The sequence below is a fragment of the Pogoniulus pusillus genome, chromosome 10 (assembly GCF_015220805.1).
Source record: "Pogoniulus pusillus isolate bPogPus1 chromosome 10, bPogPus1.pri, whole genome shotgun sequence".
In the NCBI taxonomy this organism is placed as follows: Eukaryota; Metazoa; Chordata; class Aves; order Piciformes; family Lybiidae; genus Pogoniulus; species Pogoniulus pusillus.
Genome location: NC_087273.1, coordinates 13552248 through 13576440, shown reverse-complemented (window position 1 = coordinate 13576440; position 24193 = coordinate 13552248). Strand labels below are relative to the sequence as shown.

General features: G+C 42.3%; 1 protein-coding gene across 2 annotated transcripts in view; it reads right to left on the bottom strand.

Annotated features, from left to right (window-relative positions):
• FAT4 (FAT atypical cadherin 4) overlaps window positions 1-24193 on the bottom strand; it is a 192244-nt gene that overhangs the window by 56789 nt on the left and 111262 nt on the right. For both annotated transcript variants that reach the window (XM_064149965.1, XM_064149966.1), the window contains exons 4-6: window positions 23642-23992; window positions 15504-16426; window positions 14257-14431 (exon numbers count right to left, since the gene is read on the bottom strand). In XM_064149965.1, the coding sequence (XP_064006035.1) occupies window positions 14257-14431; window positions 15504-16426; window positions 23642-23992 (1449 nt within the window). The remainder of the gene's footprint in view (window positions 1-14256; window positions 14432-15503; window positions 16427-23641; window positions 23993-24193) is intronic.

Here is a 24193-nt window from a genome sequence, read left to right as displayed (position 1 = left end):
GATGGATCACGACGCTGAGGAAAGAAGGTGCAAGCCAAAGAGTATAGCTTTCATGCCATGGTGCTGCACAATGGAGGCCTTTCTCTGCTCTAGTCTGAGGTAATTCATTCTGCCAATTAATATACTTCAGCCAGGAACGTTACACTAAGGCAATAAGTCTGACTCATTTTTTACCTCCTTTTTTTTTTCCCCCTTCTTTTCCTCCCAGTTTTGTCATTTAGCCAAATGCATATAGATAGAAAAGACTGCAAAAGCATTCTTGATTGCTGAAATATTGCCTGTGGAGTGTTTATTATTACTGCATTAAATGAATCAGAGTCCTCAGTGGTGTTTGCTGCATGTGTCATCAAGCCCTGGCTTTCCAAACACATCTAATTGACATTCATCTTGCAGCTAATGAAATGAAAAGTTGAAAGCTGTAAAGTTTCACAGGTGATTAAACAATTTATATATAATTCAGAAATTAATCTTAGGTAAGTGACATTCAAAGAGCATCAGGACCACAACTCAGTCTGGAAAAGAAACCTAACTCACAGCTAAAACCCGAAATTCAATTGTTTTAAATGGATTTGCTACCACAAGCTGGAAAATCCACACTGTTGGTTTATTCACAAAAATTAACTGCACTGGTAGTGCCTCCAGAGTTAGCCCAGTGCTGGGGAAATGGGAGCAGCTCCAGCAGAGCTCTGTACACTGGCCCTTTCTCAACTGGGAGTACTCAGCTCAGGCTCAAGCTTTTATAGCTACACCCATGACTCTGGTGAAGAGAGGAGAATGCAAAGAACATGTTCATGTCTGCTGGCTTGGGCTTATCCTAATAGTAAAACTGCAATGGGCTTATTCTTTTCCCTGTATGGCCATCAAATCTTTGGTCACACAATAGAAGTGGTCAAATGGGATGCCAGATGTAATAGCTGCTTCAGAGCTATGGATATTCTGCTCAGGATTACACTGATAGCAACAGCTTTTGACTCATTCATTTCCACTCTGAGGAACCTGAATTTGCAGTGTACCAAACAACCAATCCAAGGGGCAAATCCCATCCCTTGCCTCAGCCCCCTGTATATTCCATGCCATTCTTCCCGAGTCCACTTCTCTGTTGGATAGCACCTACAAGTGCAGTATGAAGATATTTGCATTAACCCGAGAGAAGTGAAAATAACCAGCCAAGGCTGACTAGCACACTAATAAATTAGCTAGGGTAATGTAAATAATCCAGATCTCATTCAACACTAGCTTGTGGCTCACAGATACATCCCAGAAGTCCAATATTAAGTCAGCTGTTAGTAACATCCCAAATCACTGCTCTTCAGTTCAAAACCCAAAGTCTTTCTCATTTTACTTAGATGGAAAAAACTCCCATGTTTACATTGGTTTCCTGTCAATGTAGCTATCCAAATATGTTTTTTTCCCCTCTGAGTAAAACATCACGTCCACAAATTCACTTTTTTAGTTTATTACACTGAGAGATAAAATTGCAGTTTTAGAGAGCCCTCAAAGCTTTTGTTCACTTCAGATTAAATGACTAGCTCACATTTCTGCAGTTACTGAGAAATATAAGAAGAGGAAATTACAAATGAAGTAATTTTTGATGGAAAAGCAATATCTCAAGGCCAAATCTGAGAGTCCTCAGCGAACTTTCAGTGAAAGTTCTGCTTGCATAAGGACCACAGAATTTGGCCCCTGGTAATAAGCAGGTTTCATAAAGTGTACATGTCATACTTGTGGTGAGAGAAGTAGTTTCCATGGTTAGGCTGAGTTCCCAGATTTCTTCGTTTTGCTTCGATAGCAAATCTACCCCAAGTCAGTTATTCCTATTATGCCAGAGCATCATCCCTTTTTGGTTCAAACTGCACTTCATATTTTGCCTAAATAACTGCAGTAAACTTTGTATAAACTCTTCAATATTAGACAAAGACCCAAACCTACAGAAAAACTGCTTTACACAGCCACACAAGCCTCTTAGTATTCCTACAAAGAGCCCTGAGGGTCAGAGCCACAAACCAACCTGCACTTTTTTCTCTTACTGAGCTTGCACTGAAATTTCTACCAATCTTTCATAATAGTCTGAAATATTTTTATGCAGAAGTAGATACTATTTCTTTGTCAGAAACTTCTAGTCCTATACTACTAGTATGTTTCTTTCACAATCCAAAATGCCACATTTCATAGAAGCTTGGGATGACCAGGTGGGGAAAAAACATTTTCTAGGAAGGCAAAGGAGGAAAAGAATCACCAAATGCACCAATACATGTTAGGGGTTGACCATCTGGAGAGTAGCCCTGCAGAAAAGGACCTTGGAGCTCTGGTTATTAATAAGGTACCTATGGGACAGCAATGTGCCCTGGTGGACAATAAGGCCATTAGTATAATCAGGTGCATTAAGAAGAGTGTGGGAGATTGTCCTCTTCCTCTACTAAGCCCTAGTTAGACCACATCTGCAATACTGTGTACCATTCTGGGCTCCCCAGTTCAAGAGGGACATGGAACTGCTTGAGAGCATTTGACAGAGAGCTGCAAGGATACTTGAGGGATGGAAGCACCTTTCTTATGAGGAAAGACTGAGAGAACTGGGGCTGCTTAGTCTGGAGAGAAAACTGAGAGGAGATTCCATCAATGTCTACAATCATCTGAAGGGTGGCTGTCAGGAAGACGAAGCCACTCTCTTTTCAGTGACATCCAGGGATAGAATGAAGGGCAATGGATGTAAACTCAGTCACAGAAAATTCCATCCCAACACAAGAAAAAAACTTCTTTACTGTGAGGGTGATGGAACAGGTTGCCCAGAGAGCTTGTGGAGTCTTTTCTAGAGATCTTCAAAACATGCCTGCATGTCTCTCCTGCGCGACCTACTCCTGGTGGTCCTGCTTTTCAGGGTGGTTGGACTCTATCTCTGAAGGTCCCTTCCAACCCCTAGCATTCTGTAATCAAATGATTAATGACTAAATGGGAGAGACTGGATTGACAGATCAGTGACTATAATCTTTACAGTTTAGAAGAGGATGACAGTAATACATAATTATTAATATTACTATTTTGAAGTTCCCATCTCTGTGTGCTGTGGTCTGTTTCTATGAAGTGAACAGTTTATTTTCTAGGTGACAGCCATACATATACACTAAGCAGACAGTCTCACAAATGTCCACACGTCATTTGTGGAAATAAAGATTAACCTGGGATAGTGTCAAAATAGTAACTCTGAGTTCAGGAAGAAAATTGCTTCCCACGGATGTTCTTCCAAAAAAAATTAAGCTTTTTGCTTACATCTGCAAGTAAACATGTGTCTGGGGATGAAGAGAAGGAGCAGACCTTGGGAGCCTGCTCCTTGGAGGCCCGTGGTGGAGAACGAGTTACAGGGGGATTGTACAGAAGGTCACCTCGGGCTTGGTCAGCACTGGGCTTTGTGCTCATGTTCTCTGCATGGGACATTTACAAGGTGACATGAAGAAACAGTCACTGGGGGATCCTGGGGCAAACAGGAGGCAGGACTTCACTCTTCCCAACAAGGCAGGACTGGAAAATACCTTCAGACTGTTCTTCTGCCTCGTTCACCACTGCTTGTTTGCAGCTGATTGCCACTAAACATTAGAAATGTGTCATCTGAGAAATAATAAAGAGCCCTCTTGAAGTTTTCCTCCCTCTGTTCAGGCAAAGGGAGGTGAAAAATATTGGCTATGTGCAGTAATGCAAAGGAAATCAAATGCAGAAAGGTGATGGTGGGAAAGAAATATCATTTAACTTGACAATTCCTAGCTCTCAAATGTATGATAATGAGCAAAGAGAGGACAATTATGTGTTTCTGATTGAATTCACTATAAGTCACTTATTCCTCTAATTTGTGCTAATGCTTTTGAGTCATGAAGTCATCCACAAGGGATGCACCTAAAGATTGCTTTCACTTTTGCCCTGGCCTGTTCATGCATATTTAGAAGGAACTGCCACTTACTATCTTCATAGACTCATGGAATTGCTTATGTTGGAAAAGACCTTTAAGATGATCAAGTTAAATCATTGACCTAACACTGTCAGATCACCACTAAACCGTGTCCCTCAGCACCATGCCTACACATATTTTAAACACCTCCAGGGATGCTGACTTTATCATTTTGGTGAAGAACTTTTTCCTGATGTCCAATGTAAACCTTTTCCGACCCTCTCATCCCATTTCTTGCTACTTGGGAGAAGAGATTGATCCCCACTTCACTCCAACCTTCTTTCAGGTAGCTGTAGAGAGCAAGCAGACCTCCCTAAGAAGACTTCAGGCTAAACAACCCAAGTACCCTCAGCCACTCCTCAAAAGACTTGTGCTCTAGACCCTTCAGCAGCTTCATTACTCTTCTTTGGCACCTTCATCCACCCTTCCCCTAGGAAACAGAGAAGGTAAGCTATCTCAGCTCCCTGTAATCCCCAAACACAAGGCACCATCTGCTCCAGTGTATGTTCAGCTCTACACACCCTAGCTGGATATAAGGACGACTGCAGAATGATTAAGGGACTTTGTGGACTGGAGTAGTAAAAGAAAACAGTTGAAGGAAACTTGCAGAGCTATTCACTTTCTTCAACAAGGGTCAGAAAAGATGATGGTATTGGAAAGTATCTCGGCTGTGTGGTACTGTGTGGCCCAGAGTAAAGATTCGAAACAGGAGAACGTGTTCAGCACATTATCCACACGTTGTCTGAAGCTTTCATGGCTTCTGAGTCTTGTCTGTGCCATGGTTAGCAAAGCAGATAGTAAAACTGTTATTATTCAGACATCAGGAACTCAAAGTTTTTTGCCAGCTTGAAAATATCAAAATTAAGTGCTAGAAAGCCAACAACAAACTAAAGCAAAGAAGAAAACCCAACCAACATAGTGATACACTTCATTAAAATGGGAAAAAAAAGGGATTAAAATGAAATAAAATTAATCTAAATGACTAATTGAAACTTCTACTACAGGCAGTTTACCATGTTTTGTGGCAAATTAAACACATCATCATCCAGAAAATTGGAAAGCGATTTAAGAGGAACGGAATTTTTGCTCCACTGCAATGTGTTGCTTTGCAACAAAGCGGATTTCAGTGCTCCAGTCAAACACTCAGTGAATGAGTCCCAGGGCTAGAAGCTGTATGTGTTATTACACAGCATTAACTTTTTTCACTCAAGTAAACAAGGTCTCTCTCACAATAAAGCAGCCAATCTTTCTAAATGCATTTAAATGCAGACAGAGTGTGCTGAGCCTTGCATAACTGGTGAGGTTTGAAATAAACATGGAGCCAGAGTAAGTCAAAATGCACTTAGGCTTGCATTACATTTTGGATTTCCAGTGCATATAAAACTTGATTTTCAGTGTGGGTGACCTTAAATTAACTTATTTACCAGGAATAGAAAAGAAAGTGCACATGGAATGAAAAAAAAAGTATTTCTTTTTAAAAGATTGCAGCACAAAATATTCATCCTGGTTGGAAATTCACAGACTGCATTGGGTTGAAAGGGGCCCTCAAAGGTCATCTTGTCCAGCCCCTCCCTGCAGTCAGCAGGGACACCTTCAACTAGACCAGGCTGCCCAGGGCCACATCAAGTCTGGTCTTGAAGGTCTCCAGGGACAGGGTTTTAACCACATCCCTGGGCAACTTGTTTCAGTATTTCACCACTCTCATTGTAAACTTTTTATTATGTCCAATCTAAACCTACTCTGTCCAGTTTCAAACCACTGCCCCTCATCCTACTGCTACAAGCCCTTCTAAAGTGCCCTTCCCCAAGCCCTCCTGTAGGTCCCCTTCAGACAGTGAAATGCAGATACAAGGTCTCTCCAGAGCCTTCTCTTCTCCAGGCTGAACAGCCCCAACTCTTTCAGCCTGTCTTCATATGAGAGGCGCTCCAGCCCTCTGGTTATCTCTGTGGCACTTCTCTGGACCCCTGGCAGCAGGTCTAGGGTTCCCTTGTGTTGGATGCCCAAAGCTGGACGCAGTCCTCCGGATGAAATGTTGCCTGTGTTTTGCTTTCCTTTTACTCAACTTTTCTCTACAGACTTCACTAAGTCATAAAAACCTGGTGACCCTAGTATGTTTTGAGACAAAAGCTGAAATAAACAGCTAATAAATATAACAAAACTATTAGAAGTTGGCCTATCATTCAGTAGGTGCCTGGTGCATGACACCACGCAGGAATCCAGATTTTCCAAACTTCTCTGTGTTCCAAACCTCATTCTTTCTCACAGCCAGGTACAAAGCAATAGTTTTCCCCAAAGCTGGTTTAAGAAAACTCGTACTTAGGAAAACAAAGGGACTGTAGGGATAGAGTTGCCCCTGTTGCAAGGACTACCTGTGCTGCAGGAGGGTCTGGCAAGTTTGGCACGACTGTGTGCACCACTAAGGCTTCTGGTGACTCAAGTGAGAATTAAAGAAAGAGGAGCTACAACTTAAAAGAAAGGCAGAGACTTTAAAAAAAAAATATTTTCTTAAACCCACAAAATTACTTCTCCTTGTTATAAGTTATTGCTGTAAACAGAAAAAACAGAGAAGCTGGCTCCCGCAGGGACTGCTGACTAAGGCAGTTTCTGACTGCTTGTGACTCCTGAGTATCCCACAGCGAAATTCCTGTAATATAGGATTTTGAATTATGCTTCAAAAATACCCTGTATAAATAGTGAAGATTAACCAGCAGGAGAAGTGTTCAGCCCACATGTGCAGGTTTTACTTGTTTCATCTTTGCAATTAAGGTTTCCTGCAATTGTAGCTTTGTACTTGAAGAATGAGCTAGCAGATATTCAATTTATAATGTGCAAGGTTTAACTTAAACAATGGTTTGAGATCACTAAGACTGGAAAAATCCCAGCATTTCTCAAAGGCTGAGCAATTCCATACCACAACTACTGCCCTGACTATCCAAAGCAAATCACATTCTGTGAACTCAGAAGTACATTTGAATTAGAATTTCATATAAAACTGATGTAAGAGGAAGGACAATCATTTAAAGTTAATTTTCACTGGAAAATTCCAAACTAATCTTAGCAAGATGAATGAATGAAGAGATAAGAGAGGAAGTGCAACAGAATGCAAATTTACAAACTGACAATTCTTGCTTCCTAGAGATTTTTGATCATCTATTAAAGCCTACATATCAAGCATTATATTATCACAGGTCCTTTTTCACAGTATCATCAAGGTTGGAAGAGACCTCACAGATCATCAAGTCCAACCCATACCACTGAGCTCAAGGCTAGACCATGGCACCAAGTGCCACGTCCAATCTTGCCTTGAACAGCCCCAGGGACGGCGACTCCACCACCTCCCCGGGCAGCCCATTCCAGTGTCCAATGACTCTCTCAGTGAAGAACTTTCTCCTCACCTCCAGCCTAAATTTCCCCTGGTGAAGCCTGAGGCTGTGTCCTCTCGTTCTGGCGCTGGCCACCTGAGAGAAGAGAGCAACCTCCCCCTGGCCACAACCACCCCTCAGGTAGTTGTAGACAGCAATAAGGTCACTCCTGAGCCTCCTCTTCTCCAGGCTAAACAACCTCAGCTCCCTCAGCCTCTCCTCGTAGGGCTTGTGCTCAAGGCCTCTCACCAGCCTCGTCGCCCTTTTGCTTCTGTCTTTGTCAATACACAATCTCTGAAGACCTGCTGAAGACTAATGCTTCTAAAAGCTACAGTTTAGTAATTGGTCAATTTTATGTACACATTGATAACAGAAAAATCAGAATCACAGAATGGTAGAGGTTGAAAGGGACCTCTGAAGATCATTTAGCCCAACCCTCCTTCTAGAGCAGGAAGATCTCCCATTATTTAACATTATTTTCCTTCTTTTTCTTTTGTTGAGAACAGTGAAATGGAGAAACAGCTCACTCAACAAACCTCAGCTAGAAGCAGTGCTTCTAAAGTAAGTCCATATGCACTGGATTCTCCATGATTCCAACTGAGAGTAAAAAGGGAAACGCACACATGAGAAGTGTTTGAATGGAGAGGCACACACTGAAATTGAGGACTTTTGGAAAAGTCCATGATTAGCTCCAAACTATGAAGAATAAACACCTTTAAGATGTATTTCTAACTCTGCTTGCCTTGTCCAAACAAAACCCATCACCAGTTTGAGCTGGTTTCAGAGCTGAAGTTCTGTCTATGATTTTAACTTGAGTAAACAGCTCTCACTGTTTTCACAGATATTTCAGCCTGTGTTGGGCAGCCTGAGCTATTTGCCAACCTGAATCAACGTCTCTCTCAAACCCCATCCCAGAGGACCCAGACACTTGGATTTAGCCCAGAGGCTCTCACTGAACTATTTTGAAAATAGTGATTTAATAATGAAGGTTTAACTCCAAACAGAAGACTAAATCTCTCAAGTAGCATTCTGCACATCTCAGAGGGCAGCCCTCTGAAGGGATAGGCAAAATCCTTCATGTGCTTTGGGGAGTAGAAGTGTCATATCTTATAGATGTTGATATGCTCTCTTTCTTGACAACTACTCTCTAGGAAACACCAGACTGACTTTGGCTTAGGCCCTCTTCCTAAATGGTTTTTTAGATTTTGTCTTCTGGAGAAGAATTAAAAAGTGCTAACAGTTTCTAGGCTCTCTGAAAGAGTAAGATCCTACTATGAGCTTCCCTCAACTACAATGTGCCATTCTCAGAGAAATTGAGAGCCCTGGGTTAGTCTGGAGAAGAGAAGACAGAGAGGAGACCTGAACAATATGTACAGATATCTGAGGGGTGGGTGTCAAAACAATGGGGTCAAGCTCTGTGGTCCACAGCAATACGACAAGGAGCAATAAGTACAAACTGGAACAGAGAAGGTTTCACCTCAACATGAGGAGAAACTTCTTCACAGTGAGGGTTACAGAGCCCTGGAACAGGCTGCCCAGTGAGGTTGTGGAGTCTCCTTCTCTGGAGACTTTCAAATCCTGCCTGGATGCATTCCTGTGTGAACTACCCTGGCAGGGAAGTTGGACTCGATCTCTGGAGGTCCCTTCCAACCTCCAATGTTCTATGAAACTGCTAAGCACCAAGGTAAGCATATGCCAGCTCCATTTAGCTCACCAAAGCCTGAAGCAATATATTTAGACCTAGCACAAAAAGCAGGGGAGAATGGACATTTCAAACAGAAATTTGTGAGTTGCTTGTTTGTTTTGACAGCGCTGAGATATAAAAATAGCTGAATTTGTTTTTGAAATACAACTTGTACTTTTAAGGCAACAGGTTTTCACGCTGAGGACTGACTGTTAAGCAGAAATACAGCATGCACTAAGAAAACAGGATGAGTATAAACATCTTTAAGCCCAGTCACATAAATCTCATACAATGTTAACCCTTGACATTCTTTCTTACCATTACTAGAAAATGAAGTCATCGTTTACTTGTGATTCCAAACTCGGAAATACCTTAAAACCTGTTAAAACCCAAACCAACTCCATTGTCAGATTTCATTTGGCTTTAGGATTGAAGTGAACCAAAAGCCTGTCTCAAAAGTGAATTCCTGAGGAGGATGTAACCTCTCTGCTTGGTAGCCCTCCTGCATTCTTGAAGGAAAGAATGCAGAAGTTGTGAGCCAACATTTTCTAAAGAAAAAACATATGGTTGTTTTTCCTACAGGCCAGGGATGTATACAAAGAACAGCTAACTAAATACAATAATCAGTCCATTGATTCCTTTCTTTCAGAGCTATTTATCTAAATCAGTAAACAGATTATTAAAAGCAAGCAAAACAAAAAGAAATAATTAAAAGAGCCCACCAAGAACACAGCTTCTAATTAGAAACATCCCATTTTGATTTGGGTTTTATTGTGGCAATGGGTCATTCTGACCAACCAAATCAAAAGATGGTGCTTGCAGTTTATTTAAACAGTAGTCTTGGGCAGCTAGCAGGGTTTCCAGATGTGCTACTCCGCCTCCCTGCAACCAATAAATAAAAGGAGGAGGACTGTTGGAATGCTAACATTTGCTCCAGAAAACTGCTCAAACAGTTAAAGACAGGGATGATAAAAGCGGCTGCACCAGTGCTTGTCACGGTGCCAGAACTGAATGTTTACCCAGCGCTGCATCCCCACTAGATGGGGGTGGGGAGAAAAGATCTAGAAAATCTCTTTTCCCAAGCATTTTGTCATGAAAAAAGGGACAGTGAAGCAAAACAAATGATTTATGTGGTAGAAACAGACCCATAAAGACACATTCAAATAGCTGTGCGTAGGTTTCTTGGCGTTTCTGTTAGCAGACGTTTGGGGGGAGCATCTGCACTCTAAACACTATCATGTTATTCCACAGTCCATCATTTTGCCTGTCGGTGTAGTTATAATTCATGCACTCTGCTCTTGCAGCTTGTGCTGCAAGAGGAGCTCTAAACTCAGATGGTTGGGCTTTGGGCTTCAATTATGGTTTATTTCTTGACCAAAGCCACAGGTGCACAGCTCTGGAAGACGCTGAATGTCCCTTGCGATGATGGACGCTTTCTGTGTCTTTGTAAATCCCCACCACTTAGAGTTGCAGTCTAGCATCTGAGACCCACTAGAAATTAGAGCAGGGTGGAAGTGCAGGCCTAAGGGAAAAGTGATGACAACACTGAAATCAAGAACTTTGGTGCAGGTTGTCTTGTGGAAACTGGGCATGGAGCAGGCTGCATGGCCACAAATCACTGAGCCAAGCACCAGAAAATGTTTTATCAGTATTTTCCCTCCTCCAGAGTGGAAGGAAGACTCTCTGCTGACCCAAGATCTACCCTGAGGACCGAGGGGAGGTTTAGCAGGCAAGGCCAAGGAATAGTTGGGCCAGAGCCAGGATTATGAGTGACTTCTCTGGGCCAGAGAAGAGCTCTTGCTTGGAAAAGCACTTCTTTAACAACTATCCAAATTTCCATCGCTGATGCATGTGGTCCCACTAGTGGTCCTCATTTGACCTGCCCACCAAACATATGAGCAACTGAGCTCTTAATAATTCCACAATTCTTCTTGTGTGCCCAGGAGTGAGATTTGGGCTCTGGATGAGCACACCTGCATAGCATGAAAAAGCACAGAGATTTATGAGCCAGTGTCCCAGGCTAGGGTAACACTGTAAGAACCACAGTCACAAGCTGATGAAGTGATAATAAACACAGCAAAAGTAAAAAATCCCTGATTATGAATAGGGATATTGGGAAGACAGCCAAACCCAAGCAGAGAATCCATCACTTCTTATGCCTAAAGGAGCTTCTAAGTATGTTTGTGTCTGTTTCCTTAAGAGAAAGGGATGAGTTGGCATAGACTTCCACAGGAGCAGGATATCATCTTGGAATGTATTAAATCAGTCAGCAAAGCCTATAAAAATTGAAATGCAGATTCTAAGAAAAAGTGGAAGCAAGTTGGACGGTCAGAAGTTTGCCCTTATTGTGCTACCCAGACATTTCCAGAGTTAACTACATCTGGATGTCTACCATGATTTTTATCTATTAAAAAACAACTCTAAATAAGCTGCACCATATATGGCAAAACTGTCATTGGGCTTGCTAAAGACAATCCAAGAGGCTGTTTATTACAGCTAACAAAAGCCAAATTCAAAGTGCAAAGTATAATAGCATTCTCTTGATTTATTTTCAAAGATAATAGGGATGTGGATAATTTCAGACAAGTCTGCCTTTTTCAGCATTTTGGCAGGCACTGTTTTCCTGCAGAAGACCACTACCTGTGGTTCTGGTTGAAAGCAAAATGCTTCTAAAGCATCATCAAATAAGACCTTAAGACACTCTAAAGGAGGAGTTACACTAGGCAAAAAGTTGGACGTGCCTTTGAGAGTTTCTTTGATAAATGTTTAGCAGCTGCTCAAGACGATAATCCCCAAAGCACTTTTCTTACTCACTTCAAGACTGTGTCATTGCCATCCTTCTGCTAGCACAACCAAAAGTACCTGATATCAAAAAGCAGGAACTGACTAGCAAAGGTCAGTGTGCTACCACCTGGAAGTCCACCACATGCATATACTGACAGCTTCTGGAATCTTCTGTCTATTTCAAAACTATTTTATTATTTTTTTAAATACATTCCTCTTTTTGTGATAAGCTGAAAGTCTTTTACAAAGGCTTCCTCCCACACAGTATTTTTCTAGCTCAGCTGCCAAATGTCTACAGAAGTACATGTGCATTCTATGTATAAGAACATAATTCACAGCAATAGAAAATCTGAGATGCAGCTCAACAGAAATTCCAGAGTCTGTAAGCTGGTCTGTTTGTTCCACACTACTGTGACAAATATGGCTTTTTAAGAGGGTTCCAACAAACTGTATGTCATAGTATTCTTTACTATATAGAATGCTTAAACTCAGTATGACTAATTCAAGCATAACAGAACTGCCCTAGAATTTCTCCATTATATCATCTGTTTAAAGTATCTATTATGACTACGTTTCATATTCCACTTCCATGAAATCAAGAGAAGTTCTGAAATTGACTTCAAGTGAAGCTGGACTATTTCCTGTGATGTTTTAGTTTACGTAAATCATTAGTAAGATAGTTTTCAATGTATTCTTTGATGGCATGAATTTAAAGCAAATCTTCAGTCTAATCACAAGAGGATACTGAGCATTATTTGCCAGGCTGGTTGAAAACTACATCAAATCAAAGCGGATTAGTCAGACTGCAAACCTAAACACAGTTTAATGTAGAGCAGTTAACATTTACTACTGACCATTTGCTTTTGAACACTTTTGCTAGTACCCTTTAACACTGATAGGATAGAATTTGAGTTAGCTTTGTAAGAAAACAGTAAATTAAGAAAACAAAATTGCTTCAACCAGGGTTTAATCAGCACAATTTCTACATGTTTAAAAGCAGGACCTACTAAAACATGCTGCTGTTCTTGTCACCCACTTATGGCAAAGGCCCCATGCACACTTCATATGCTAAAGTCTCCCTCAAGTTATGTGAAACTCAGAGAATTCCCAACAAAAATAGGTATTTGCATTTTGTACATTTGGGTAAATCTCCTGGATTTCATATTTTTGTCAGAACTAGAGTCTAGAAAGGTGTGCTCTTGTCAAAACCTTGGCTCACACACAGTGCTAGGCATGTGGTACAACTGACTTCTTGCTCCCTGCCTTCTTCCAAGGAGTACACTAATTGTTGTCCACGTGACAACCCTTACCAGTTCAATGTTTGGGTATTCTGTACTTAGAGCTAATAAATTCTGTACAGACCTAACTGAATCCTGCCAACTTGGACTGAGAGAGTAAACAGACACCAAGTATCTGTTTTCCCTCATAAAACCAGCTCCAGCTTCTGAAGGGACATAGGGACGTCCAAGCCCAAGCAAGTCCAAGTCACAAGTGACCGATTTGTGGCTTTAGAGTTTAAAACAGTTTAAAAACACAAAGAGTACCACATCTCCAGCCAAAGCACAAGACAATATCTCAAGTCCTAAAACAATGTTTCTCAGCTTCAGCACAGCTCAAGCTGTGAAATACCTGAGCACTGCTGCAATAGGAAAATATAAGCCATAGATGTTGTCACTGACATGAGACCCTGCACACAATATGACAGAAAACAAAACAGTATCCACTTGTCAACAAGTTGGGTTTGAATCTATTTTTATCATTAGAAAGTAAGAATAAGCTCTCCAGCAAATTAAATCCATCAGACCACATGGGATCAGAGATCAGTCCAGAATATGACACAGGATGTCTCTGTCACTAATGCTCAGACCAAAAGCTGACATCACAATTATGCTGTCAGACACCTCAAATGAAAGTGGAATTACTCTTCATGTCAAGAATTCACATCCTATTTCAAGCTGAAGGAACCTGGAACAGTTTTAAGATTATGGAACAAATATGTGGCTGGATGCTGAGCAAAGGAAAGAAAACACTGAAACATAAATTGTCATTACTTTCCAGGGGTATGACTTTGGTAAGATTAACTGAGTAGTTCATAGAGATTTTTTGGCTACTGAATTGACCTGTCTGCAGCATTTGGATGTCATTATATTAGGGATTATTGCCATTTAGATTGGTTTTCTATCACCATGTGTGAAGGTCTTACAACCTAGGTAGGACCACTTACTACTGCAGAGCGAAAATCAACCTACATAAATCCATAGTGAGTCCTACTAATATCACACAACTAGAGATAGGGATAAAATCCTGATTTCCAAACTCCCTTCAACATTAGATAGGCCCAGCTCTCCTCTCAGAGATCTCAGCTGAAGCTTGGCTACCAATCTCCATCCTCTGAAATTTCAGATCACCATGAAAATATTTCTTTGCTATCCAGACCACAACATTTTCCTGTGACATCAAGATTCATCAAGAAACTACTCTTTCTTCTTTACCTGCATCCGCAGCTGTGATCTGTAGCACATATTGCTCCTTTGCCTCCCGGTCCAGGCTCTGTACCAAGCGCAGCTCACCACTGGCTGAGAGAGTAAAGACTCCTTCTTCATTTCCAGCCACCAGCACATAGGTAAGCTTGCTGTTCAGGCCTTGATCATCATCTCTTGCTACAATCTACAAAAGTAAATTGAGAACATGAGAATACATATCAAGAACTGATGAACAATGCCTGCAAAATTTTATTGGGGTACAGGAAACATCCTCTATGATGATAATCCAAATTAATAGTCAATTGTTTCAAAGGTGATCATAAATTAGCTGCAGCTATAAAAATTACTTAATGCAGTAGTGATGGCCTTAAAAGTATAGCTTGAAAATGTTAAAAGTTAATTATTTTTCTCAAGTATAAATAGAGTAAAGACTGTGTTGGGGCTCTGTGAAAATGACAGATGATCTGGTATAGGCTGAACTTTCTACCACAGCAAACACTTCATGTCCTGAATTGATTTAATGCTCTTTTGGTATCCAGCACAGAGTCTCAACCCACATAAGCAGGGACTAGACTCAGAGATGTGCTGCATGACAATTGAGATTGAGATGAGAGATAGGGCAAACCTAAAATTGTAGAATCATAGAATCAACCAGGTTGGAAGAGACCTCCAAGATCATCCAGTCCATCCTATCCCCCAGCCCTATCCAGTCAACTAGACCATGGCACTAAGTGCCTCATTCAGTCTTTTCTTGAACACCTCCAGGGATGGTGACTCCACCACCTCCCTGGGCAGCCCATTTCAGGCAGGAAGATAGGTGGGGAAGGCAAAAGCAAAACTCCAAACCATGATATAAACATGATAAAGACCAAGCAAAACAAAACCCCCATCCAAACAAACAAAAAAGAACCCAAGTCAGTGACCACTGCACGTTGGATTATAGCAGGAGGTAACTTTTTATGCCATATACTGAGGAGGAATGTGAACCTGAGGAGGAATTTTTTCACTGTGAAGGTGACAGAGCACTGGAACCAGCTGATCAGGGAGGTTACGGAGTCTCCCTCTCTGGAGACACTCAAGAACCATCTGGATGCATTCCAGTGTGATCTGCTCTAAGTGATCCTGCTCTGGCAGGGGGACTGGACCAGATGATCTTTCAAGGTCGCTTCCAGCCCCTGGCATTCTATGACTCTATGATATACTAAAGTGTGCTAACGACTGTAGGAAACACGTATTTATTTGCTGAATATACTCACCTGAAGAATAACTTTTGGGAGTGTCTCCAAGTTCTCAGGGACATTCACAGAGTAGGGGGAAAGTTCAAATGTGGGAATATAATCGTTGACGTCCTTCAGAACAATACTGACTATGGTGGTGTCGGTCCTCGGGCTGCTCCCACGGTCGGCTGACTGAACAGTCAGTGTATAGGAGGGCTGCCTCTCTCTGTCCAAAGGCTTAGCAACTGTTATCACCCCTGTCACAGAATCAATCCGAAACTCATTATTGGCATCTCCACTGACAATGGCGTAGCGGACCTGCCCGTTTGTACCTTCATCTCCATCTGTAGCAAACACCTGGATTAAATCTGTCCCTGTCAAAGTATTTTCCTTCACCTCTACTTTATAAAGCTTTTGGGCAAAAAGAGGGTCATTGTCATTAATGTCCAGGACTATAACAACCACATCTGTAGACGAAGAAAGAGATGGCTGGCCCTTGTCTGTGGCTACCACAGTCAAAGTGTAGTTGGACACAGTTTCTCTGTCGAGCTCCCCAGTAAGCCTCACTTCACCATCAATGGTGCCAATGCTGAACTTGTTTCCCAGAGGCCGGAGCAGGCTGTACTCGATGTAGCTGTTGGGACCGCTGTCAGGATCGGTCGCCTGCGCTTTGAACACCACCGTATCTATCGGCGTGTTTTCCGGGACGTAGGTCAGCTTTGGGGAGATGAAGCTTGGAGGGCTGTCGTTCACATCCAGCAGAATAATTGAAACTTGGGCTGTGCTTGTGTACCTGGAGGCTGGGAGAGGGGCCATGTCATGCACTTGCACCACGAGGCTGTAGAACGACTGGCTTTCCCGGTCCAAAGGCTGCCTGATGCTCAGCACCCCACTGCTGTCGATGCCGAAGTGCCCCGCGCTGTCCCCAGATGCAATGCTGAAGGACAGCTGTGAGTTGGAGCCTGATGGGACATGGAGAACAAAGGTAGAGAGAGAATACAAATTCATCCCACCGACCTAGTTATAAAAGTTTCTGGCCTCATTTCCATGGGAAATGAGGACTGCACAATTGTGCTGCCTATTCAGCCTCCTCATCACCATTTTTTAATGCAAGTTTCACAGGGGAGAAGCCTTTGAAATAATTATTTTCTGACAAGAGCTGAAGAGGGAGGGTGGGAGGAAGGGAAGGATGTTAATTGGAGCAGCCACAGAGGGAACAGCCAGCAAAGTTCATCTCTGCATTTCATTCAGCAGAAGCTTCACGGTGGTAACACGTGTAGCTTTTCCCCATCTACAGTAAGTAGGGATAATTTTGAGAGGTTTTTCTTCAGAAACCAAGACTCAGTAGTTCTGCTGCTCCAATGGAGGTCTGTTTTCCTCCATTCTCTGCAGTTTAACTAAGCAACATTATTATTAATGTAATTATTTCATGAATTCTTCCACTCGGTTAGAAAAAGCCACAACCAGAAACTCCCAAGCCAAGATGGAGCTAGCCAAGAGTGAATACTGGAGAGAGGTATGCACCCCATATACGGCATGGTATTCCAAAGTGTCTGACGAACAGTCCTCATCTCATGATGGAAATGCAACTAGCAATTATGGTCAAGGGAGAAATTTATAATTCTGGTAAAGGAAATGCATTCTGAACCTTGACAAGGCTGTGAAATGATCTTAAATACGCCATTCAGGAAACAAATTATAGAATGGCTTAGGTTGGAAGGGATCTCAAAGATCATCTACCCAAATCTCCTTGCCATGGGCAGGGACACCTCTCAAGCAGACTCGGCTGCTCAAGGTCTCATCCAACCTGGCCTTGAACATCCCCAGGGAGGAGACATCCACAACCTCTCTGGGCAACCTATTAGAGTCCCACCATCCTTGTATTGCAGATCTTCTTCCTATGACCCAGTCTCAACCTACTCTTGCTTCAGCTTAAATCAATTCCCCTTTATCTATTGCTAGACACCCTTATGGTAAGTCCTTCTCCAGCTTTCCTGTAAGACGGTGTCAGGTATTGGAAGGCAGCTCTTAAGTCCCCCCAGAGTCTTCTCTTTTCTAGAGTGAACAACCACAGCTCCCTCAGCCTATTCGCACAGGGTGTTCCAGCCCTTGGACTATCTAAGTGGCCCTCCTCTGGACTTGCTCCAACAACTCTATGTCCTTCTTAGGATGAGGACACCTGAACTGAACTCAGTATTCAAAGTCCAGTTTCACAAGAGTAGTGTAAACGGGAAGAATCACTTCTCTTGAGTGTATGCTAACGCTTCAACTCCAGAGTTCTTGCTAAACCACTTATTTTTGGGAATACTTAATTGAAATGAGTCTTCTCTCATCCAGCCAGCCAGCCATCTTTTCACTAATTTGGAAATTTTTGTTTTCTTGGGTTTGAGTCTTGGTGATACTGTGATACTGTGATACTGTGAGTCATAAAGACTGCAATTTTAGAATTAGGGGATTAACAGACCACTCACTACTAATTTACACCTCAGACTTCCCTCTTCACACAAAGAAACCAAGCTGCTGGCTTAAGCAGCTGATTGCTATGCTCTGTACTTTGTCATTTTTATTCAGGACTCCTCTCTCTGATTGAATTGCTTTCATAATAAAATTATTCCTGCACTAGATTCATTAATCTCTTCCATTGGTTATGTTTGGACTCGGGAACTCTAAGCTTTCTTACCCCTTCCCCAGTGGCTAGTCTAATTGGCGTATTTCCCTCGCTCTTCTTCTCTTGTAAGAACTCAATTATGAAATAAATAGAATCAAACATGAAAGACAAAAATATTTTAATGAAATTAAAGAAATTAATGCATTTATATGCTAGATATTAGTGTTTCTACATTACTTTGATCGAGTGAAGCTCTGTGACAGTTCAACACTAGCCCATTTTTTTGTTGTTCAGTTGTATTTCAAATGGCTAATTACACAGATGAAAGCCTTCTGACTTCAGTAAAGTACTTTCTTAGCAATTCAAGCTTTTTGCCAATTGACTGCATGGGTAGGAAATAGATCTTATAGAAGAAAATTTACTTAAACTACTCTTTTTTTTTTCTCCCCACTGTTTTTTTTTTTTTTCTTTTATGGTGTTTTTTTCTTTCTATAACATTTACTGCTTGCAAATTTACCTCCATGTACCTTTTCATTCCTTGTCCTGTAATTTCAGAGGTTTCAGTGATGCCAATGCTTCTGTAGATTAAACTGTGAAGCAGGAGAGTTGTCTAAGTATCAGCAGAGTCAACAATCCCATGTATCAGTATAGGTTGGAGACTGATCTCTGGAGAGCAATGAAGGGGAGAAGGACTTGGAAGTCCTGGTGGGTGGAAGGATGGTCATGAGCCAGCACTGTGCTCTTGTGGCCAGGAGGGCCAACGCTATTCCGCAGTGTATTAGAAGTGGTGTGGTTAGCAGGTAGAGGAAGGTTTTCCTCTCCATCTACTCTGCCCTTGTGAGGTCTCATCTGGAGTACTGTATCCAGTTTGGGGTCCACCAGTGCAAGAAAGAGAGTCCAGCACAAAGCCACAAAAATGATTAAGGAAGTTGAACATCTCCCTTATGAGGAGAGATTGAGGGAGCTGGGAGATGAGGAGACTGAGGGGTGACCTCGTTAGTGTTTATAAATATGTAAGGGGTGACTGCCAGGCAGATGGAGCCAGGCTCTGATGGGTGATGCCCAGTGACAGAACAAGGGGCAATGGGTGGAAGTTGAGGCATAGGAGGTTCCATGTGAACCTGAGGAACTTTTTCCCTGTGAGGCTGACAGAGCACTGGAACAGGCTGCCTAGGGGGGCTGTGGAGCCTCCCTCTCCGGAGATATTCAAGAACCATCCAGATGTGCGTCAGTGTGATCTGCTCGAAGTGATCCTGCTCTGGCATGGGGGCTGGACCAGATCAACTTTCGAGGTCCCTTCCAGCCCCTGACTTTTTATGATTCTATGACTCTTTTAAACACAAGCTGACATTCTGAGTTTCATCTAACCCTTCTCCCCAGGTTTGTAGCTGGTCTTTTCTTAAGGAGAACACAGGGACATTCTCTTTGTTGAGATTTGGGTTTGTTTAATCTGAGGGTTAATCTTATAAAACTCAGTGAGAACTCAGACATGGAGTCACTGACTTTCATGATGATGCTTTTTTAAGGGTCTTGTTTCTGGTTTTATTTGTTTACCAATGAGACCAAAAAAAAAATCCTATTTCCTCCACTCTGTAAATATCTGTGGAGTCTAACTGCAAAATGCCACTGGGTTTTTGCCTGGAGGAATAATTTTTGACATATACACAAGTATTTGCCTGGCCCTGATATTTTTCCTGCTCATACAACACAGAAAAATAAATGAAAATCCAAAGCTCAGAATGAACATGTTTAAGAAAACTGAGTTCTTTGTTGCTCTGTAAATAGCCAAGATCTGTAGCTGATATTTACTGAGTATCTGAATATGAAACCGTCCAAGCTGAGATAAACAGCAACTGCTTCCCAAGGGGTGTGTTGAATAAGAAAATGATAACTGGGGCAGTTTCACTTTTCCCATGGGTTTATCTTTTATCAGTGTTTATCCTCAAACAAGACACATATCTCATTATAAACCAATATAGTTTCAGGGCTCCTTCAAACTGTGAGTTTATAAAAACAATCAATGAAATAGCATTGGTCTGTATTGAGTGCATTATCTGTGAGCCATATGCACAGCAGTACAGTCCTAGCTATTTCTGTGCTCCAGACAAATGTAAGATGACAAAGGATAACAAGTTTGGGCTTGAAACAGAAACACCAATAGATCATAACATTTGCTGAAGTTACAGTCCTATGGGGGAACTCAACCTGGCATGCTCTTGGAATGAAATTTCTGCCCTATTAAGTTTAAATCCAGACTGTTAGAAAAATAAGCATGCAAGAAAACGTAAAAGGCAAGATATCTGACTGTTCTCTGCATTGCTCCTCAAATCCTCGTTTGCTTCCCTGATAGCTGAGTGCATGATGAATGTAAAATGATATCTCAGTGCTATGATATCGTTAATGTCCATTGCATGCAGATGGGAATTAATGTATGAGGTGCAGGGGAAAAGGAAAACAGACTCATAATGGTTAAGTGAAATTAACTTGCAAAAAGATTTGAAATCAAGTATTGTACCCCTTACAGGAAAATAAGAAATAGAAGAGGAGATAGATTAGACACAATCCCATTTATCTACAGGTCTGAAGGAACACTCCCTTCCCTGGATACACATATTGCAAGCACAAGTTCCTCCTCCAATCTGTAGTTAGTTTACACAAAATAAAAGCTTTAGCAAGAGCAGTGAAAGAGAGGCCCATGCAAAAAGAGCCAGCATCACCAGGTTATAATTTCTGACTTGCTGGCTTATCTTATGGAATCTCTTCTCACTCACTCACACCACTTGATCTCAAAACCAGTTGCGCAATTCTTACCATGGAAAGTTCTATCCATTGGCACAAAATTTATGTTCCCACAAAAATGTTTTGGGTTCAACAACTCAGCATTTCCTGAGGAAAAACTGGTTTGCTGAATAATCTTGATTGGCTTAGGCTTTCTACAGGCATAAAGTGTGATTTCTCAAAGCATGTAGGTGCTTTGTGCCTGAAGCACACATTTCAGTGCAAGACACTGGGCTTTGCTGAAGCAGTGTCAAGTTGAGAGGAGACAAGGTTGCTTAATGTGTCACAAAAATAACTTTAACCTGTAAACTCACTACAAATGTTATGAAGAACTTTGTATGAAGTCACACTGACAAATGTCTGTGGACACTTCAGAAAATGCAGTATGCTAGGGAAGGACAAGTGCAGAGTCCTGCATCTAGGGAGGAATAATAAACTGCACCAGTACAGGCTGGGAAGTGATCTGCTGGAAAGTAGTCCTGTGGAGAGGGACCTGAGGATCCTGGTGGATAACAAGTCAACCATGGCACAGCAATGTGCCCTTGTGGCCCAGAAGACCAATGGGATCCTGGGCTATATTAGGAAGAGTGTCCAGCAGATCAAGGGAGGTTCTCCTCCCCCTCTACTCTGCCCTGGTGAGACCTCATCTTGAATACTGTGTTCAGTTTTGGGCTCCCCAGTTTAAGAGGGACAGGGATCTGCTGGAGAGGGTCCAGTGGAGAGCTAGAAGGATGATTAGGGGACTGAAGGGCATGGCTTATGAGGAGAGACTGAGGGACCTGGGGCTTTTTAATCTGGAGAAGAGAAGACTTAGAGGGGATTTGATAATTGTTTATAAGTATCTGAAGGCTGCCCAGGAGTGGGGGGACAGGCTCTGCTCACTTGCTTCCTGTGATAGGACAAGGAGCAATGGGTGTAAATTGCAGAACAAGGGGTTCCGCCTCAACACAAGGGGGAACTTCTTTACTGTAAGGGTCACAAAGCACTGGCACAGGCTCCCCAGGGAGGTTGTGGAGTCTCCTTCTCCAAAGACTTTGAAGGCCTGTCTGGATGTGTTCGTCTATGATCTGGGTTAGATAGTATTGTCCTGCTCTGGCAAGGGGGGGTTGGACTCAATGACCTCCTTGGGTCCCTTCCAACCCCTAATATCCTGTGATCCTGTGAATGATTCTTTTGCATTTTATGGCCATATTCTATAATTATTCTTGCTGAGATAGAAACTGTACAGCAAAATGGTTAAGCAAGCTATAAAGATTGAATCTTTTACACTCCAACACATTAGCACCTTCTAGATGCCATAAAAAATCCCAAGATTAGAGCTTATTTTAATGAAAAATTTTCCCATGATTTCTCTTAAATAGGTTTTTTTTTCCTAACCTCCACTATCAATGCCCTGTAGATCACAATTCTCTTCATGATACACTTAAAAATTACAGTACACTTAAGATGATTGGAGATGACATCTCATATTGCCAGAACCTTACTGGGAATATATTATAAGTTTTAATAATGATAAAAAAAAGGCAAGCTGAATGAACACTTGAGTCTAATTTAAATGTGTAACCTAAGCACTGGGAGAGAAATCATGGTGTTGAGCTGCTGTAACGTGCTCTAGGTAAAATGCTGCTCTGCAACTCATTTCCACAACAGCAGTCCAAAGCAGTACTTGAGTGTGTTTTTAATTTATCATAAATGAAAAAAAGACAGGGGGAAAATAAAAGAGAATAAGACACCTGCTCAAACCTAATGTGAAATGTGAGAAAAATAACTTCAGTTTACACAGGATGCAGGGCAGTCAGGCTTATGATGGCATCCTAAGGAGAGCCTTAATTTCATAGAATCAACCAGGTTGGAAAAGACCTCCAAGATCATCCAGTCCAACCTAGCACCCAGCCCTAGCCAGTCAACTAGACCATGGCACTAAGTGCCTCAGCCAGACTTTTCTTGAACACCTCCAGGGATGGTGACTCCACCACCTCCCTGGGCAGCCCATTCTAATGGCAAATCACTCTTTTTATGAAGAACTTCCTAATATCCAGCCTAGACTTCCCGTGGCACGACTTGAGACTGCTCTTGCCCTTTCTGTTAGGTCTTCTACTATGTTGCTAATGTGTAACATGTAGTTATCATCAGAAATCACCTGAGCTAGTGGAAGCTGCCCCTGCCCACGGCGAGGAGGGTTGAAATTAGATGATCTTAAAGGTTCCTTCCAACCCAAACCACTTCATGAATCTATGAGTAAGTCATTTCTGTCCCAGTTTGGGGACATGAGGCTACCTGGGACTCAAGGGCAGAAATGACTCTCACCCCTTCCCAGGAGTAAGGGTGAGGATACTACACACTGATTGGAAATTTAAAGAGAAATTCTGTTTACAAGAGCATACCTACAAAAGGCAATCAGGTAGAACAAGTACACAAATTCATTAAGCTCAAACTGGCCTTCTAGAATCCTCCACCCCTCCCATCCTCAGTCGGCCTGCGGGTAGGCCAAAACTACCCTCCCCAGCTGGGGCCTCGTGATGCAGCCCACCAACACACCAACCATGAGATAAGGAACGTGTGCTGTTGCCAGAGAGGAGCGAAGGGAGGGAAAGCAGGGAGGAGAAGGAAAGGACATCTGTCAGGCACTGCCTTTTAAGCTATGACACCGGAAGACAGAATAACACTATTACAATATCCTGGGATGAGCAGATCCATCCCCCCTGGGATGGGCCTCTGTACCTATGGTTATGTTAAGGGAATCCCAGGATCCCTCCGACTACCACAACAAGGCATATGAGGAACAGCCTACCGTCATCTGCATCAGTAACACTGAAGTTGAGGATAGCAGATCCTGGAGCCAGGTTCTCCATCAAAGACGTGCTGTATGAGGTCATGCTGAACACTGGTGGGTTATCATTGATGTCCAAGATATTGAAGTACACTCTGATGGTAGTAAATTGGCCTCCTCCATCTTCTGCACGGACAGTAAGAATGTAATACTGCTGTGCTTCGTAGTCCAGCGCTCGAGTCAGGTTGAAGACTCCAGTGATGGGGTTCAGGAAGAAGATACCCTCTTCATCATCTTCACTTACGGTGTATGTGATTTCCCCATTGATGCCAGAGTCGTCGTCGGTGGCTAGAATGGCTGCCACCAAGGAACCTGCACGGCACAACAAAATCAGTCACTCCCGAAAGGCAGCTGACCAGAGGAGTCAGAGTGCCTCAGTCGTTTTAAAGAGCAGACATGTGCTAGTTTGCAGCAGGCTAGAATGCTTTGGTGAGGAGAACTAGATTACAGGCTGTGGAAAGAAAACAATGGTGATGTCTACTTCACTCATAGGCTTACTGAGATGTATAAAAA